Genomic DNA, 19,651 nt, shown 5'->3' on the forward strand with positions numbered 1-19,651 from the left:
TTAAAAAAAATCATTTCACTTTCGAGTCTGACAAATGACATGTTCTGAAAGGGACTGCAAATCATGTAGCAGGTTTATTTTATTTTATTTACAGATGTGGAGCTCAAAGTCCAATGCCACTTGTGGTCACTGCTGACAAAAAGGATTTTCACAAAGTAAACCTTTAAACAGTTTTGTCAATTGCTGGAAGCATCTCAGCAAAATATTTCTCTGTGACTTTAAAGAAAACAATTACGTACCTGATCCCCAAACAAGTTGGAGGAATAGCTTCCATGGCCTTGTTGTGGAGATGAGACAGGGCCCGTTGAGCTAACACTGAGATCAGGATCAATACACTCTTAGTGTGTGACATAGTGAAAGGAAACTTTTTCTCTCTTTGAACTTCTCTAAAGAGTCATTTTGCCTCCTCTTGAGGATCATTGCTCAGCCTCAATGGCCTTTCAGGACCTCCTGGATCAAGTTGGAGGCCTGGGGAGATTCCAGGTCCTTCAGATGGTTTTCCTTTGTATCTCCAGCCTCATAGTGTACCCTCATATAATACTGGAGAACTTCACTGCAGCCATCCCTGGTCATCACTGCAGGATCCACATCCTCGACAATGACACTGACTCTGCTGATAGCACTGAGGCCCTCAGCCAAGAGGCCCTCCTGAGAATCTCCATCCCACTGGATTCAAACTTGAGGCCAGAGAAATGCCATCGCTTCCTCCACCCTCAGTGGCAGCTCCTTCACCTGAACGGGACCTTCCCCAACATGACCAACCTGGACACGGAGCCCTGTGTGGACGGCTGGGTGTATGACCGAAGCTCCTTCTCCTCCACCATCGTGACTGAGGTGAGAGACCACATTTACCTCTTGTGAGTGCATGGTCTGGGTGTTTAAGGGTAACAGAGTAATGAACATATTATTAGAAAGACCAAAGGTTAAGCAAGTAACTTATGTGATGTGTTTAAAAGGTCAGTAATGCTCAGCCTGGCTTGAAAATTAGAAATATCAGGGATATTGATCAAAACTTCCAAGCACTGTACCCCAGTGCTGTAATGAAATTCTGGCATCAGTAAATTTTTAAAACTCTTCAAATGATTGCACTCTGTGGCCAAGGTTGAGAGCCACTTAGTATGGAATAAAATAAGACATTAATAAAACTAACAGTTTTAGAGGAGGCTTCCTAAAGGAAGTTATGTTTAAGCTGAGACCTGAAGGATAAAAATCAGCTAATGTAAAAAAATGAAGCTGGAAGGGAAGAAGGGGCTGATATAAAGAAATTTGTAAATCATTTAAACTGTTTCAATCAAGTTTCCACTGAGAGGTTATAAGTTGTGGAACTGGTTTCCTTCTCTTCCAGTGGGACCTCGTATGTGAATCTCAGTCACTAAAATCAATGACCAAATTCTTATTTATGGCTGGAATGCTGGTGGGAAGCATCATATATGGCCATTTATCAGACAGGTGAGTGTTTCTGGATCACAGCTATCTATACTCGGGTATTTTCATTAATTCATGAATCATTCTTCCACTAAGAAACACTTATTGCAAATTACACCATCCAGGAGCTTCCTTGGTCCCCAGGGATCTAAAACCACAAACAAATGGAGCATTATAATCAGTGTGGTGAATTTTATCAGCCATGAGCACTGTGTATGGGATACAAAAACATCTCCATCATACATGGGAGCATTTTAGGACGAGGTTTAGAACAGAGGTGCCACAATATGTGGCATATAAAGATGAGAAAGAGGTACCCAGGGGAACAGAGAGGAAGATGTTTGACATCACGAGATTCAACCTGTTTGATGATACAATAAGGAAAACTGTGTTGCACGCCTTGGCCAGGGGGCCGTGTTCAGTCCCTCCTGGCCCCTCTTAGCTGAATGTTTGTGGATTTTCAGAGCATGGTCATCATGATCCTGTTTCTCAAGTGTTATGGGTAGACTTTCCTATGAAACCTGTGTTATACATAGTAATGCATCTTGGTGGTGTATAGAAAAAGTATCCCAATGACCTTGATTTTTTTTTTTGCTAAAACATAACTTTAAAGGTAAATTTGCCAACCATGTAAGGTGATTAATGACAACTGTCACCACTTGTGGTATTAGAAATTGGAGTATCCTGTACCTGACAGTACCACTTCTGAATTAGACAGCCAACCATTGCCACCACCAAGCCTTTTTCCTCTCAAGGGTATGGGGAATTAAGATGCACCTTACTATCTATTAACATAATGTCATCTGTTATCTCAGCTGAAAACTGAATTCTGCATGTATGACCTTATAAAAGGTACCTTTTAAAAGTGTTCAGAGTCAGAATGTTCATTTCCAACAGTTCCATAACACAGAACTACTCACCTTGCAGAAATAAAAATAAAACAATATATTTATGCTGATTGATTTTTGAAAATGTTTCCAAGACCATTCAACGGGTAAAAAATGGCACATTTAACAAATGGTGCAGTGACAATTGGATATCCACATGCAAAAGAATGTGGATAAACCAAAACCATAATGAATACTAACACAAAATGGATTAACAACTTAAATATAAGAGCTAAAGCCATAAAACTCTTAGAAAAAAACAGAGGTAAGTTTGACTTTGGGTTTGGCAATGGATTCTTAGATATAACACCAAAAGCCTGAGTAACAAAAGAAAATATAGATACATGGTTCTTCATCAAAATTAAAAACTTTTGCACATCAAAGGCATTATCAAGAAAGTGAAAAGATAACCTATCTAATGGGAGAAAATATTTGTAAATCATATATAAATAAAGATAGGCAAATAGGCCAATGAATAGGGTTTAATATCTAGACTGTATAAAAACCTCCTACAACTCAACAACAAAAAGACAAAGAAGTCAATTTTTAAATGGACAAATTACATGAATATACATTTCTTTTATAAAGTTATGCAAATTGTACACAAGTATATAAAAACATGCTCAACAGAATGTCATTTCAAAAATACAAATCAAAACCACAATAAAATGCCACTTCACACCTACTAGAAGGGCTATAATCCAAAAAAAAAAAAAAAAGGAAAATAACATGTATTCACAAGGATATAGAGAAATTGGAATCTTGTACATTGCTGATGGGGAGGTAAAATGGTGCCACCACTATGACAAATACTTTGGGAGTTCTTCAAAAAGCTAAATTTAGAAAACTACATGACAGAAATTCCACTGCTAGATATAAAACCTAAAGAATTGAAAACAGGGACTCAAACAGATAGCTTATACAACAATGTCATTGCATCATTATTCACAATAGCCAAAAGGTGATAACAGCTCAAGTATCCATCGACAGATGAATGGATAAAATGTGATATGTACATACAACAGAATATTGTTCAGCCATAAAAAGAAATAAACTTCTGAATCATGCTAAAACTGGTAGAACCACAAAAACATGTAAAGTAAGACAGACAAAAGAGGATAGATATTCATGATTCCACCTATATAAATATACAGATGAGGAAAATTTATGGAGAAAAAATGTAGATTAGAGATACCAGAAGCTGGAGAGAAAGAGGAATGGGGAGTTATTGTTTAATGGGTACAAAGTTTCTGTTAAAGATTTTGAAAATTTTTGGCAGTAGATAGTGATGATGATTGCACAACATTGTGAATGTAATTAATACCAGCGAATGATCTATATAATCAAAAGTGGTTAAAAATAGCAAGTCATATTTTATATATTATGCAGCAATTAAAAAGAAATATAATCAAGAGACTCAAGAGAAGACAAAACACAGACTGGGAAAAAATGCTTGCAAAAGATATCTGAAAAAGAATTTTTATCCAAAATATACAAAGAACACTTAACAAAAGGAAAATGAACATTCCAATTAAAAAAAAGTTCAGAAAACTTGAAAGACACCCCACCAAAGAAGTTATACAGATGGCAAATACGCATATGAAAAGATGTTCCACAACATATGTCATTAGGGAAATGCAAAGTAAAACAATGATGTACTACTACACACCTATTAGATGGCCAAAACAAAAAACAGAAAAACAAAACAAAACAAACATAAGACTGACAACACCAAATGCAAAGATATAGAGCAACAGGAACTCTCTCTCATTCATTGCTGATGGGAATACAAAATGGTACAGCCACTTTTGAAGACATATTGGCAGTTTATTACAAAATTAAGCACACTCTTGCCAAATAATCTAGCAATTGGTACTTACCAAAGGAGTCAAAAAGTTATGTCCACACAAAAACTTACCCATGAATCATAGCAGATTTATTCATAATTGCAAAAACTTGGAAGCAACCATGTCCTTTAGTATATGAATGCATAAATAAAAGTATCAAACCATAGAATCTTATTCAATCCTAAAAGGAAATGACCTATAAAGCCATGAAAAGACATGGAGGAACTTTAGATATGTATTACAAAGTGAAAGAAGCTAATCTGGAAAGGCTATATACTGTATTATTCCAACTATATAACGTTCTGGAAAAGTCAAAACTATGGAAACAGTAAAAGGATAAGTGGTTGGTAGGGGAAATAAAATGAATAGGCAGAGTACAGAGGTATTTCAGGGCAGCGAAACTATTCTTTATGATACTGTTATGGTGGGAACATGTCATTATACATTTGCCAAAATGCATAGAATGTGCAATACCAAGAGTGTATCCTAATATAAACTATGAACATTGGGGGGTAATTATGTATCACTGTAGGTTTGTCAATTGTATCAGATGTGTCACATGGTGCAGGAAGCTAATAGGTGGCAACATTGCATGAGTTGGGGCAGGGAGGTACATGAGAAATCTCTGTCTCTTCATTGTTGCAGTCAACCTAAAACTGCTCTAAAAATTGAATTTAAAATAACACAAAAATTACTTTTAAAGGAGAAAGAAAAATAAGAAAATGTGGCTCACAAAAACTGTAAAAATTAATTCAATAATTACCTGGCCCATTATAGGAAATATTTGCTGACTCCTAGTGTAACAGCACTCTGGGACTCTGTTCATTTTCTTAAACACTTATTTCTCTCTATTCTTTATCTTCTACAACTTCTATTGATCTCTCTTCAAATATACTCTCTTGTGTTCATATGCTTAAGTCCATCCAATGAATTTTTGTATCAGAAACTGTACTTTTTCAGTTTTATAATGCCAATTTTTGGAGGTTTCTTGTGTCACTGTCTCTGCTGAGAGTGCCTATTTCTAAGCTGTGATTTTCTTATATAAAAATCACCTTTTATGTCTTTGAGGATAGTTATAGTACCATTTAAAAATCCTCATTGGTTAGTTCCAAAGTTTGTCTCATCTCAGGAGAAGATTTGTCAGATTTTCATTCTCTTGGGAATAAGTTCCGTTTTCTTGGTTCTTCACATATCAAGATATTTTGAATTGCATCTTGAATATTATAAGTATTAAGTTGTGAAGATTCTGTTTTCCATTATTCTTCATCAGTAATACTGATACATTTATATTAGCAAGCAATTTTCATGTCTGGGATTGAACTAAAAACTGTTTTTATACAGGAGCTCTGACCTCAGTTGTTTTGTTTTTAATACATCTTTATTGGAGTATAATTGCTTTGCAATGTTATGTTAGTTTCTCTTGTACAACAAAGTGAATCAGCTATATTTATACATATATCCCCATATCCCCTCCCTCTTGAGCCTCCCTCCCACCCTCCCTATCCCACCCCTCTAAGTCATCACAAATCACCAAACTGATCTCCCCATGTTATGCAGCAGCTTCCCACTATTTATTTTACACTTGGTAGTGTATATATGTCAATGGTACTCTCTCACTATGTCTCAGCCTCCCCTTCCTCCTGCCCCCATGTCCTCAAGTCTATTCTCTACATCTACACCTTTATTCCTGCCTTGTCACTAGGTTGACCTCAGTTTAGATCTTTGTCTTTAGTTGAACTTATTCTGCATGTGTATGTTTCAGGGGCCATCTGGGGGATGTATGGTAGACACAATTTGGGGATCCCCTCTTTACCACTTTCCCTTGCTGGAACTCTTACTGTCTTCATTGTCCCAGTTTGCCATCATCTGTGACCTGTTTCCCCAGATAGCAAGATGGTGGGTTTTCCATGCACCCTATTCACTTTACTGTGAGGACTGCACCTTATTGCTAATAGCCATGGAAACAGGATCTTCTTTATGTTGCTCTCCATCTGCTCTTATCTGAGAGAGAATACACTCCCTGTTACAGTCTGCCTGCTTTTGTTCACTCTCACCCATGTTCAAGTAGTTCCTTTTTGTATTATGTACATGCATTATATTTGTTTTCTGAGGAAATGGAGGGCAAATTGTAGGGTTTGAGGCCTTTATTCCTGGAACCAGAAATGCATGCATCAGAGGCTTTTAAGAGGAGTATTATAATAGAATATTTTAAACCTCATTCTTGAATATCCATTGATAATTAACTGAGATAGCCAGAGTGGTGGTAGGGAAAAACATTTTAAAAGTCTGTTAAAATAGGCCTTAGGAAAGATGGTGGGAGTTTGAACTAGGAAGATATCCTCCGAAATGGTAACAAGTAATTTGATTTGGGTCACAATTTGAGGAAAAAGCAGTAGGACTTCCTGATGGTTTCACACTTTTAAGAAGGAGGCTATGGTGTAGCAGAGGGTTAAGGAAGATGTCTATGTGTCCAGGCTGAGCAAATGGATGAATGCTGATACCATATAGTGAGATAAAGGAAGATAGGGAATGATGTACATAGAGAAGAGAAAGTCAAAACTTCTGTTTTGCTTGGGGGGTGGGGGGGGTGGCTTAGATGATTGGAGTAGGAAGACCCTGAGCTCGCCTCTTCCCCTGGACACACCAAAATTACAACTATTTACAAAGCAACTATTGATAGGAAAGACCAGAATCTAGCAGCAAAGAAAAAAAATCTTTTACAACAAAAGATATAAAGAAGGAACCACAGGGAGACAGGAAGGGCAGAGATGCAGTATAGTCAATACCCACACCCCCAGGTGGGTGACCCATAAACAGGGAGGATAATTACAGTTGCTGAATCCTCCCCAAGAAGCAAGGTGCCCAAGCCCTACATTGGTCTCTGCAGCCTTGGGGTCCTGCATCAGGAAGATGAGCCCCCAGAAGTTTTGGCTCTGAAGGCCAGCAGAACTTACTCTCAGGGGAGCCAGAGGACTGTGGGAAATAGAGACCACTAGCCATGGGACAACCCAACTCTGCATCAGCCTCCTTTTAACCCAGCCCAGCCAACTAGCAGCCAGCAGCCTCTGCACAAGGCAGGGCCTGGAAACCAACTGGACGGGGGGCCAGCCACTCCTATGAGACTGCCCGCAACAACAGAAGGACCCATGGAGCCCAATAGGGGGCACCCTGAGAGCATATGTCTCTGTTGTCCAAAGGGGAGTGCACTGCTGGGATGCATAGGACAACTCCTACAAAAGGCCACTTCTTCAGGTCTGGAAATGTAACCAACCTACCAAATACATAAAAGTAAAAAAAAAAAAGAAAAGAAAACTAGGCAAAATGAGGCAACAGAGGAAAGATATTCCAAATGAAGGAACAAGATAGACCCCAGAAGAATAACTAAGTGATGTGGAGATAGCCAATCTACCCCCAATAAACAATTCAAAGTAATGATTATAATGATGATCAAAGAAATCAAGAGAAGATTGAATGGATTGGATGAGAAGTTAGAAGCTTTTAACAAAGAGTTAGAAAATATAAAGAAGAACCGAACAGAGATGAATTCCATAACTGAAATGAAAAATACACTAGAAGGAATCAGTAGAGTAAGTGATAATGAGGAACGGACCCACAAACTGGAAGACAGGGTAGTAGAAATCACTAAAGCTGGGCTAAAAAAAGAAAAAGAGAAAGAAATGAGAACAGTTTAAGAGACCTCTGGGACAACAGCAAGTGAGCGAAGATTCACATTTTAGGGATCTCAAAATGAGAAGAGAGAGAGGAAGGGGAAGAGAACATATGAGAAGACATAATAGCTGAAAATGTTCCTAACCTGGGAAAGAAAGCAGACACCCTGGTCCAGGAAGTACAAAGAGTACCAAACAGAATTAACCCAAGAGGACCACACCAAGACACATTGTAATTAAAATGGCAAAAATTGAAGATAGACTATGAAAAGCTGCTAAGGGAAAGCAACAAGTTATGTTCAAGGGAACTACCATGAGGCTATCAGCTGACTTTTCAGCAAAAACTCTGCAGGCCAGAAGGGAGTGGCACAATGTATTTAAAGTGATGAAAGGAAAAAAGCTTCCAACCAAGAATAATCTACTCGGCTAGGCTTTCATTCAGATTTGATGGAGAAATCAAAAGTTTCACAGACAAGCAAAAGCTGAAAGAGTTCAACACCACCAAACCAGCTTTATGAGAAATGTTAAAAGGAATTCTTTAAGGGAAAGGAAAAGGCCACAACTAGAAATAAAAAAATTATGAAAGCAAAAATCTCATTGGTAAAGGTATATATACAGTAAAAGTAGTAAATGAACCAGGTATAAAGCTAAAGGTTAAAAGAAAATTAGTAAAATCATCTCTACATGCAATAAATATTTAAAGGATACAAGAAAACAAAAAACATATAAAATATGACATCAAAAACAATAATTGTTGGCAGAGGGGAATAAAAATGCAGAGTTGTTAAAATGAATCTAACTTAAGAGATAAGCAACTTAATCACACATATAGAGAGATTGCTATATATATATATACCTCATGGTAACAAGAAACCAAAAATATATAATAGATGCACTCACAAGAAAAAAAGAAAAATGAATCCAAAGATACTGAAGCCCATGTGCCTAGAGGCCATGCTCTGCAACAAGAGAAGCCACTGCAATGAGAAGACCATGCACCACAATGAAGAGTAGCCCCTGTTTGCCACAACTAGAGAAAGCCCACGTGCAGCAATGAAGACCCAGTGCAGTCAATTAATTAATTAATTAATCAAATCACAAGGGAAGAGAAGAAAGGAACAAAAAAGAACTATTAACTATTAACAAAAATTAACTATTAACTATTAACAAAAATTAACTATTAACATAGGAGCACCTAAATCACAAAGCAAATATTAACAGACATAAAAGGAGAAGTTGACATGGCACAATGATAGTAGGGAACTTCAACACCTCAATTACATCAATGTAGAGATCTTTCAGACAGAAAATCAAAAGGGCTTTAAGTGACACATTAAACCAGATGAAGTTTATATATAGTATCCCATCAAAAAGCAGCAGAATACACATTCTTTTCTAGTACACATGGAATATTCCCCAAGATAAGTCATATCCTAGGCTACAAAACAAGTCTCAGTAAATTTAAGAAAATTGAAATCATATCTAGCATCTTTTCTGACCACAATGCTATAATACTAGAAATCCAATACAAGGGAAAAAACTACAAAAAACACAAGAATGGGAGGTTAAACAAATGCTGCTAAATGACCAATGGCTCAGTGAATAAATCAAAGAAGAAATTTTAAAAAAATACCTGGAGACAAATGAAAACAAAAACATAACAATCCAAAATCTATGTGATACAGCAAAAGCAGTACTATGAGGTCGTTTTATACAAACCGCACTCAGAAAACAAGAAAAATATCAAATAAACAACCTAACCTTACACCTAAAGGAACTAGAGAAAGAAGAACGAACAAAACCCAAAGTTAGTAGAAAGAAAAAGATCATAAATATCAGAGAAGAAATCAATAATACAATAAAAGTATTACACACTACAATCAAGTGGGACTTATCCAAGGGATGTAAGAATGGTTCAATATCTACAAATGAGTCAATGTGATACACCACATTAATCAACTGAAGAATAAAAATCATATGATCATCTCAATAGATGTAGAAAAACCTTGACAAAATTCAACATCCATTTATGGTAAAAACTCTCAACAAAAAGGGAACATATACCTCAGCACAATAAAGGCCATATATAACAAGCCCATAGCTAAGTAACAGCATACTCAATGTTGAAAAATTGAAAGCATTTCCAGTAATATCAGCATGAAGACAAGGATCCCCACTCATCACTTTTATTCATTTTTATTTACATAGTATTGGAAGTCCTTGCCACAACAATCTCACAAAAAAGAAATAAAAGGAATCTAAATTGGAAAGGAAAAAGTAAAACTGTCAGTTTGTAAATGACATGATACTATACACAGAAAATCCTAAAGATGTTACAAAAAGAAAAAACTACTAGAACTCATCAGTGAACTTGGGAAATTTGCAGGATATAAAATTAATACAATAAGTTGCAAACTTTCAAAGATGCAAATGTGCCCAGAGAAAGGACAAAAAGACACAAGAGGAAGAAGAAGTAACTGAAGAACCAAAGAGATTCATGACACAGGAAATGGCAAGGGGATTTTCTTTATTTGAGGAGGCATTGTTAGTTTTTGAGGCACAGGACGCAAATGTAGAATGGTACACGAAGTTTGCAGCAGCCATTCAGAATGCAATCCAGTGCTACCATGTCATCTATGATGAGAAAAAAAAGATCTACTACCCAGACATCACTGGATTATTTTTTCAAGAGGGTAGATAGAATTGAATCCAGCAAGGAGCCAGAAACTGTGCCATCAATGTTAGGCGTAAGTGAAATTGCAGCTTGCACTCCATCTCCTATTGCTGATGCTCCTTCAGCTCTACCATCTCCCACCTCCTCTCCCTCCTCCAGTCAGCAACTCTTCCTGCCTATTCACTCAATGCAAGCCCCTGTATGCCAGCTGTTGTACTGTACTACGGTACTTTTCAAGGTACTGTAAGATTTAAAATGTTTTCTTTATTTTTTGTTTTCTTTTATGTATTATTTGTGTGAAAAATATTATAAACCTATTACAGTACAGTACTATATAGCCAATTGTATTAGTTGGGCACCTAAGCTAATTTTGTTGGACTTAAAAACAAATTGGACTTGTGAATGTGCTCTCAGAATGGAACTCATTCGTATGTAGGGAACTTACTGTATACAGAAATCTGTTTTATTTCTATACACTAACAACAAACTATCAGAAAGAAAAATTAAGAAAACAGTCCCATTTACAATTGCATCAAAAAGAATAAAACTCCTAAGAATACATCCAACTGAGGGTGTAAAAGACCTGTACTTGGAAAACTATAAAACACTGATGAAAGAAATTGAAGAAAACAAAACAAATGGGAAGATAAACTGTCCGCAAGGATTGGAAGAATATATATTGTTAAAATGACCATTGTGCCCAAGGCAATCTCCAAATTCGATGCATTCCCTATCAAAATACCAATGGTATTTCTCGTAGAACTAGAACACATAATTCTAAAATTTGTCTGGAAATGTGAAAGACCCCAAATAGCCAAAACAATCTTGAGAAAGAAGAACAAAGTTGGAATATCATGCTCTCTGTTTTCAAACTATACTACAAAGCTACAATAATCAAAACAGTATGATATTGGCTCAAAAACAGGTACATAGATCAATGGAACACAGTAAAAGCCTGGAAATAAAGCCACATTTGTATGGGTAATTCATCTCATCAAAGGAGACAAGAATATACAATGGAAAAAGACAGCCTCTTCAATTATGGTGTTGAGAAAACTGGACAACTACACGCAAAAGAATCAAACTAAGCCACTCTCTCACACCAAGCACAAAACTAAATTTAAAATGAATTAAAGACTTAAATGTAAGACCTGAAATCATAAAACTTCTAGGAGAAAACATAAGCAGCACACTCTTTGATATGGGTCTTAGTAATATATTTTTGGATATGTCTCCTCAGGCAAGGGAAACAAAAGCAAAAACAAATGGGATTACATCAAACTAAAAAGCTTTTTTGCACAGTGAAGAAATCTATCAACAAAATGAAAGGTTACTACTTAATGGGAGAAGATACAACCAATAGGTGGTAATACCCAAAATATACCAGAATTCATAGAACTCAACATCAAAAAAGCAAACAATGTAATGTATAACATAATATGTATAATTAACACTGCTGTGTGTTATATATGAAAGCTGTTAGGACAGTCAAATCTAAGAGTTCTCATCACAAGGAGAATTTTTTCTATTTGTTTAATTTTGTATCTATATGAGATGTTGAATGTTCACTAAACATTGTGATAATCATTTCATGATGTATGTGAGGCAAATTATTATGCTGTCACCTTAAACTTGTCCAGTGCTGTATGTCAATTACATCTCACTACTGCTGGGGAAATAAAAGAAAAACAGAAAATTTTAAAAGTAAAATAAAAATAATAAAACATCCCCTAAATTTCAAAGTGTGCCTTCTTTTTGTTCATCTTTACAACAGCTTGTTATTATTACTATATCTAACCTGTTCCCATTTCTCAGGTTTGGGAGGAGGTCAATTCTCAGATGGTGTTTGCTGCAGCTCGCCATTACTGACACCTGTGCAGCCTTTGCTCCCACCTTCCTCATTTACTGCTCACTACGCTTCTTGGCTGGGTTTTCTACCATGAGCATCCTGACAAATAGTACTGTGCTTAGTAAGTCAAAACTTTGGGTCTTTGACACTTTCCAAGCCTTAACTTTGACTTTGAAATTCTAACTTTGTTTGAAGTCAAAATCCTGTTTGTGTTTTCTTTCAGTCATAGAATGGACAGTGACCCGATTCCAAGTCTTGGGAATGACCATGTTAATCTGTGCCTCTTGTATAGGACAGATAATCCTAGGAGGGGTGGCGTTTGCCATTCGAGACTGGCACACCCTTCAGCTGGTGTTTTCTGTACCATTATTTGTCTTCTTTCTTTCCTCAAGGTATAAGCTTTCTTACTTCCTTTGTCTTAGAGGATCTTAGATGAAAGGTACGTAGAATTAGGATTCAAGAATTCTGGTTGGTCTTAGTCAACACTTGAGCACATGCTCTATGAATCTGTGTCCTATGTACAATCAAAGAAGCAGAACAGGTAGGGTTGCCAGATAATAAAAAGGGCATTCAGTTAAACTTGAATTTTAGATGAAACAACAAAATTTTTATTTGGTATGCCAAATATTGTATGGAGCATGGTTACACTAAAATTTATTCATTGTTTGTATGAAATTTCTATTTACCTAAGAGTTCTTTATTTTTATTTACTAACCTGATAAAATTCAAGGTGTCTCATTTAAGTAAAATTTCAAATAAACAGCAAATACTTTTTAGTATATGTCCAAAATATTTCATGGGACATAGTCATACACAGGAATTACCCATATTCACTGTTTATCTGAATTCAAATTTAACCAAACACACTATTGTATTTGCTAAAACTGACAGTATCCCCCTGAATAATGGGGGGGGGGGTGCACTGTGACTCCAACTCTATATTCCTAGCAGTGAAGGTATACTTCATGGAGAGGTCATCTTCACAGCTTCCTAGTTATGGTAAAACAGGACATAAGTTTATATTTCCTGGTATAACAAAACAAGAGATGGGTATTAGATGGGAGGGGAGAGGCATTTCAGGAAAAAGAATATGTGAAAAAAAATGGGGAAATGAGCATTGCTTGCATCTTTGTCCTCTTCTTTGATCAGGTGGCTGGCAGAGTCTGCTCGGTGGCTGATTATCACCAACAAACCTGAGGAGGGTTTAAAGGAACTTAGAAAAGCTGCTCACAGGAATGGAAGGAAGAATGCTGAAGCAACCCTGAACATGGAGGTGAACAGGAGAGAGAGTTGGTTATGGATATAGGGAAGACATGACCTGACATATACACTAGTCGGTATCCATAAAGTGAATAAAGAGTGGGAAAACAGGTGTGGTTTTGGGGTCTTCTTTCCTCATTGTCCTGGTCTTCAATAGCTGTCAACGTTGTTAGAGTGAACATTAAGAGAGAATGTGCTGATGCTGAAAGAACCAGGTGCAGATATTTTACTCAACAGAGACAGATAGCACTTAATATCCCTCGCTGTAAAGTGGGTTGTTGGTCTCACTCTGTGTTAGAGAAAGTAACAAAAACTAATCCATTTCTTTCCAATTAATATTACAATCGCTTTTTTTTTTTTCAGGATAGTGAGGCAAGTAGAAGGGTAGCCATTGTGAATTCTTGGCACAACTGTCAGAAATCAATTGTCTGTACATGCATGTGTTTATTGCTGGGCTCTCTATTCTGTTCCATTGGTCTGTATGTCTGTTTTTGTACCAGTATCATACCCTTGGTTACTGTGGCTTTTTAATATATCTTGAAATCAGAATATGTGATGCTTCCAGCTTTGTTTCTGTTCAAAATTCTTTGACCATTAGGGGTCTTCTATGTTTCCATAAGAATTTTAGGATTGTTTTTTCTATTTTTATAAAGAGTACCATTGGGATTTTGGCAGGGGTTCATTGAACGTGCATATTACTTTCTGTTGTATGGACATCTTAACAATATTAATTTATTTGTTTAATCCATGAACATTCAGTTTTCTAGTATCTGCCTTAATTTCTTTCTTAAGTGTTTATAGTTTTCACCAGTATACAAGTCTTTCACCTTCTTGGTTAAGTTTATCCCTAAATACTTTCTTATTTTTGATGCTATTGCAAACAGGATTGTTTTCTTAATTTTATTTTTAGATAGTTTATGGCTGATGTAGAGAAATACAACTTATTTTATACATTAATTTTGTATCCTGCAACTTTACTGAATTCATTTATTAGTTCTAACAATTTTTTGGATACGTATTAGGATTTCTACAAATAAGAACATGTTGTCTACAAACAGAAATAATTTTACTTCTTCCTTTCTGATTTGGAAGCCTTTTTTTTTTTTATTACCTGATTGCTTGGCCAGGACTTCCAGTCCCATGTTGAATTGAAGTGTGATCCTTGTCTTGTTCCAGATTTAGAGGAAAATCTTTCAGTTTTTTACCATAGAGTATGATGTTAGCTGTGGGCTTTACATACATAGCCTTTAATGTAAGTTCCTTCAATGCCTAATTTGCTGAGAATTTTTAATATGGAAGTGCATTGAATTTCATCAAATGTGTTTTCTACATTTATTGAGATAATCACATGATCTTTAGCCTTCATTCTGTTAACTTGGTGTATCACATTGATTTACTCATATAGAATCAACCTTGCATCCCAAGAATAAAGCCCACTGGGTAATGGTGTTTGATCCTTTTAATGTGCTGTTGAATTTATTTGTTGATAATTTTTTCATCTATGTTCTTCAGGAATATCTACCTGTACTTTTCTTTTCTTATGGTATTTTTGTCTCACTTTGGTATCAGGATCATATTGGCCAGACAAAATGAGTTTAAAAGTGTCCCTGTCTCCTATTTTTTGGAAGAGCTTGAGAAGATTGGTAATAATTAATCTTTAAGTGTTTGGTAGAATTCATCTGTAAAGCCATATGGTGTTAGGCTTTTTATTTTCTGTGTCAGGTCTTAGTTGCAGCACACAGGATCTTTGTTGCAATGCATGGGCCTCTCTCTAGTGGTGTGCAGGTTTTTCTCTCTCTAGTTGTGCCACGTGGGCTCTGTAGTTCATGGCCCATGGGCTCTCTAGTTGTGGCACCTGGGCTCAGTAGTTGTTGTGCATGGGCTTAGTTGTCCTGGGGGATATGGGATTTTAGTTCCCCAACTAGGAATCAAACCTACATCCCCTGCATGGGACGGTGGATTCTTTATCACTGGAAAATTCCTGGTGTTAGGTTTCATTTCTGGATTTTTCTTTTATTACTGCCACATACTCTTTATTAGTTATTGGTCTTTTGAGGCTTTTTATTTCTTTTTTTTTTAATTTTTTATTGAGGTATAGCTTTTCTACAATGTTGTGTTAGTTTCTACTGTACAGTGAACTCTACTTCTGTTTCTTCTTGATTCAGTCTTTGTGGGTTATATGTCATATCTTTATGTTGGATTGACCCTTTTATCATTATATATTACCTTCTTTGTCTCTTGTGACAGCTTTTGATTGAACTCTATTTTATCTATACAAGTTGACTATCCCTGCTCTGTTTTGGTTATCATTTGCATGGAATGTCTTTTTTCATCCATTCATGTAAAATCTGTTGTGTTCTTAAATCTAAAGTGACTCTCTTGCAGATAACATAAAATTGGATCTTTTTTTAAAATTCATTCAGCAACCCCATATCTTTTGATGGGTGAGATTAATTCATTTACATTTAAAGTAACTATTGATAGGTAAATACTTACAATTGATAAATTGTTTTCTCTCTGTTTTTTCGTTCTTTTTTCGTCTCTTCTATTGCTCTCTTCCCTGTGATTTGATTTTTTGGAGTGATGTACAATACTGTGACTCTTTTCTGTTTTTATTTTGTGTATTTACTGTAGGTTTTCTCTTTATTGTTTCCATGAGAATTTTCTTATACTTATAATAGTCTATGCTAAGCTGATAAAAATGTAAATTCTATCATGAGCAAAAACTATACTTTTACTTTCCCTACACCTACACTCGAGGTTGTTAATGCCAAAATTCACTTCCCTTCAAATTGTGTAGCTATTAATAATTTTTGTGATGCTAGTTTTTCTTTCTATTTTTTTTTGTGCAGCCAATCAATGGTCCCTGCACTTTTATTTTATTTTTTAAGCTCCTTATTAGAATATAATTGCTTTACACTGTTGTGCCAATTTTTCAGGTACACCAAACTGAATCAGCTGTATTTATACATATATCCCGATATCCCATCCCTCCCATGACTCCCTCCCACCCTCCCTGTCCTGGCCCTCTGAGGCATCACCCATCATCGAGTTTCTCTCCCTATGTTATGCAGGAACTTCCCACGAACTATCTACTTTACATTTGGTAGTGTATATATGTCAATGCTACTCTCTCACTTTGTCCCAGCTCCCCCTTTGCACCTCCCCCCACCCTGTGTGGTCATGTCCGTTCTCTGCATCTGCATCTTTATTCTTGCCCTGTCACTGGGTTCATCAGTACAATTTATATATATACTTATGAGTTAGCATACAGCATTTGTTTTTTATCTTTCTGGCTTACTTTACTCTCTATGACAGACTCTAGGTCCATCCACCTCATTACAAATAACTCAATTTCATTCTTTTTTATGGCTGAGTAATATTCCATTGTATATATGTGCCACATCTTCTTTATCCATTCATCTGTTGATGGGCATGTAGGTTGCTTCCATGTCCTGGCTAATGTAAATAGTGCTGCAATGAACATTATGGTACATGTATATTTTTGGATTATAGTTTCTTCTGGAAATATGCCCAGTAGAGGGACTGCTGGATCATATGGTAGTTCTCTTTTTGTTTTTTTTAAGGAACCCCCAAACTGTTTTCCATAGTGGCTGTACCAACTTACATTCCCACCAACAGTGCAGGAGATTTCCCTTTTCTCCACACCCTCTCCAACACTTATTGTTTCTAGATTTTTGGATGATGGCCATTCTGAACAGTGTGAGGTGATACCTCATTGTGGCTTTGACTTGCATTTCTCTAATGATTAGTGATATGGAGCATCTTTCCATGTGTTTCTTAGCCTCTCCATGTCTTCTTGGGAGAAATGTCTATTTAGGTCTTCCACCCATTTGTGGATTGGGTTATTTGCCTTTTTGGTATTAAGCTGCATGAGCTGCTTGTATAATTTGGAAATTGATCCTTTGTCCATTGCTTCATTGGCAAATATTTTCTCCCATTCTGAGGGTTGTCTTCTTGTCTTGTTTATGGTTTCTTTCACTGTGCAAAAGCTTTTAAGTATCATTAGGTCCCATTTGTTTATTCTTGATTTTATTTCCATGATTCTAGGAGGTGGGTCAAAAAGGATCTTGCTTGATTTATGTCATAGAGTGTTCTGCCTATGTTTCCCTCTATGAGTTTTATAGTGTCTGGTCTTACATTTAGGTTTTTAATCCATTTTGAGTTTATTTTTGTGAATGGTGTTAGGAAGTGTTCTAATTTCATTCTTTGACATGTAGCTGTCCAATTTTCCCAGCATTACTTATTAGAGAGAATGTCTATTTTCCTTTGTGTATTCTTGCCTCCTTAATCAAGGATAAGGTGCCCATATGTATGTGGATTTATCTCTGGGCTCTCTACTCTGCTCCATTGATCTATATTTCTATTTTTGTGCTAGTACCATACTGTCTTGATCACTGTAGCCTTGTAGTATAGTTTGAAGTCAGGGAACCTGATTCCTCTGGCTCTGTCTTTCCTTCTCAAGATTGCTTTGGCTATTAGGGGTCCATACAAAACGTAAAATTTCTTGTTCTAGTTCTGTGAAAAATGCCATTGGTAATTTGATAGGGATTGCGTTGAATCTGTAAATTGCTTTGGGTAACATAGTCATTTACACAATATTGATTCCTCCAATGCAAGAACATGGTATGTCCCTCCATCTGTTTTTATCACCTTTGATTTCTTTCATCGGTGTTTTCTGCATACAGGTCTTTTGCCTCCTTAGGCAGGTTTATTCCTAGGTATTTTATTCCTTTTGATGCAATGGTGAATGGGAGTGTTTCCTTAATTCCTCTTTCTGTTCTTTCGTTGTTAGTGTATAGGAATGCAAGAGATTTCTGTGCATTAATCTTGTATCCTGCCACATTACTAAATTCATCAATTAGTCTTTAGGGTTTTCTATGCATCATATCATGTCACCTGCAAAGAGTGACAATTTTACTTCTTCTTTTCCAATGTGGATTCTTTTTATTTCATTTTCTTCTCTGATTGCTGTGGCTAACACTTCCAAAACTATGTTGAATAATAGTGGTGAGAGTGGACACTCTTGTTTTGTTCCTGTCCTTAGAGGGAATGCATTCAGTTTTTCACCATTTAGAATGACGTTGGCTTTTGGTTTCTCATATATGGCTTTTATCATGTTGAGGTAAATTCCTTCTATGCCCACTTTCTGGAGAGTTTTTGTCATAAACGGATGTTGAACTTTGTCAAAAGCCCTTTCTACATTTAATGAGATGATGATATGGCTTTTATCCTTCAGTTTGTTAATATGATGTATCACACTGATTGATTTGCATATACTGAAGAACCCTTGCATTGCAAGGATAAACCCCACTTGATCATGGTATGTCCTTTTTAATGTGCTGTTGGATTCTGTTTGATAGTATTTTGTTAAGGATTTTTGCATTTATATTCATCAGTGATATTGCCCTGTAATTTCCTTTTTTTGTGACATCTTTGCCTGGTTTTGGTATCAGGGTGATGGTGGCCTCATAGAATGAGTTTGGGAGTGTCCCTCCTTCTGTTATATTTTGGAAGAGGTTGAGAAGAATAGGTGTTAGCTCTTCTTTAAATGTTTGATAGAATTCGCCTGTGAAGTCATCTGGCCCTCGGCTTTCCTTTGTTGGGAGATTTTTAATCACAGTCTCAATTTCAGTGCTTGTGATTGGTTTGTTCATATTTTATATTTCTTCCTGGTTCAGTCTAGGAAGATTGTATTTTTCTAAGAATGTATCCACTTCTTCCAGGTTATCCAATTTATTGGCATATAGTTGCTTGTAGTAGTCTCTCGTGATCTTTTGTATTTCTGCAGTGTTGGTTGTTACTTCTCCTTTTTCATTTCTATTTCTGTTGATTTTGCATCTTCTCCCTTTTTTTTCCTGATGCATCTAGCTAATGGTTTATCAAGTTTATTTATCTTCTCAAGGAACCAACTTTAAGTTTTATTTATCTTTGCTATTGTTACCTTCATTTATGATTTCTTTCCTTCTGCTCACTTGGGTCTTTTTTGTTCTTTGTCTAATTGTTTTAGATGTAAGGTA

General features: G+C 36.2%; 1 protein-coding gene across 3 annotated transcripts in view; it reads left to right on the plus strand.

The window, feature by feature from the left end:
- Window positions 1-275: 275 nt before the first annotated feature.
- The window catches only part of LOC130849971 (organic anion transporter 7), a 32,820-nt gene continuing 13,444 nt past the window's right edge, over window positions 276-19,651 (plus strand). Inside the window, exons 1-5 of one of the 3 annotated variants that reach the window (XM_057729245.1) lie at window positions 276-834; window positions 1,346-1,449; window positions 12,317-12,471; window positions 12,574-12,742; window positions 13,500-13,623. In XM_057729245.1, the coding sequence (XP_057585228.1) occupies window positions 433-834; window positions 1,346-1,449; window positions 12,317-12,471; window positions 12,574-12,742; window positions 13,500-13,623 (954 nt within the window). In that variant the 5' untranslated portion in view covers window positions 276-432. The remainder of the gene's footprint in view (window positions 835-1,345; window positions 1,450-12,316; window positions 12,472-12,573; window positions 12,743-13,499; window positions 13,624-19,651) is intronic. The other 2 variants (XM_057729243.1, XM_057729244.1) reach the window with 2 other exon arrangements.

This window comes from Hippopotamus amphibius, chromosome 3, assembly GCF_030028045.1.
Source record: "Hippopotamus amphibius kiboko isolate mHipAmp2 chromosome 3, mHipAmp2.hap2, whole genome shotgun sequence".
Lineage (NCBI taxonomy): Eukaryota > Metazoa > Chordata > Mammalia > Artiodactyla > Hippopotamidae > Hippopotamus > Hippopotamus amphibius.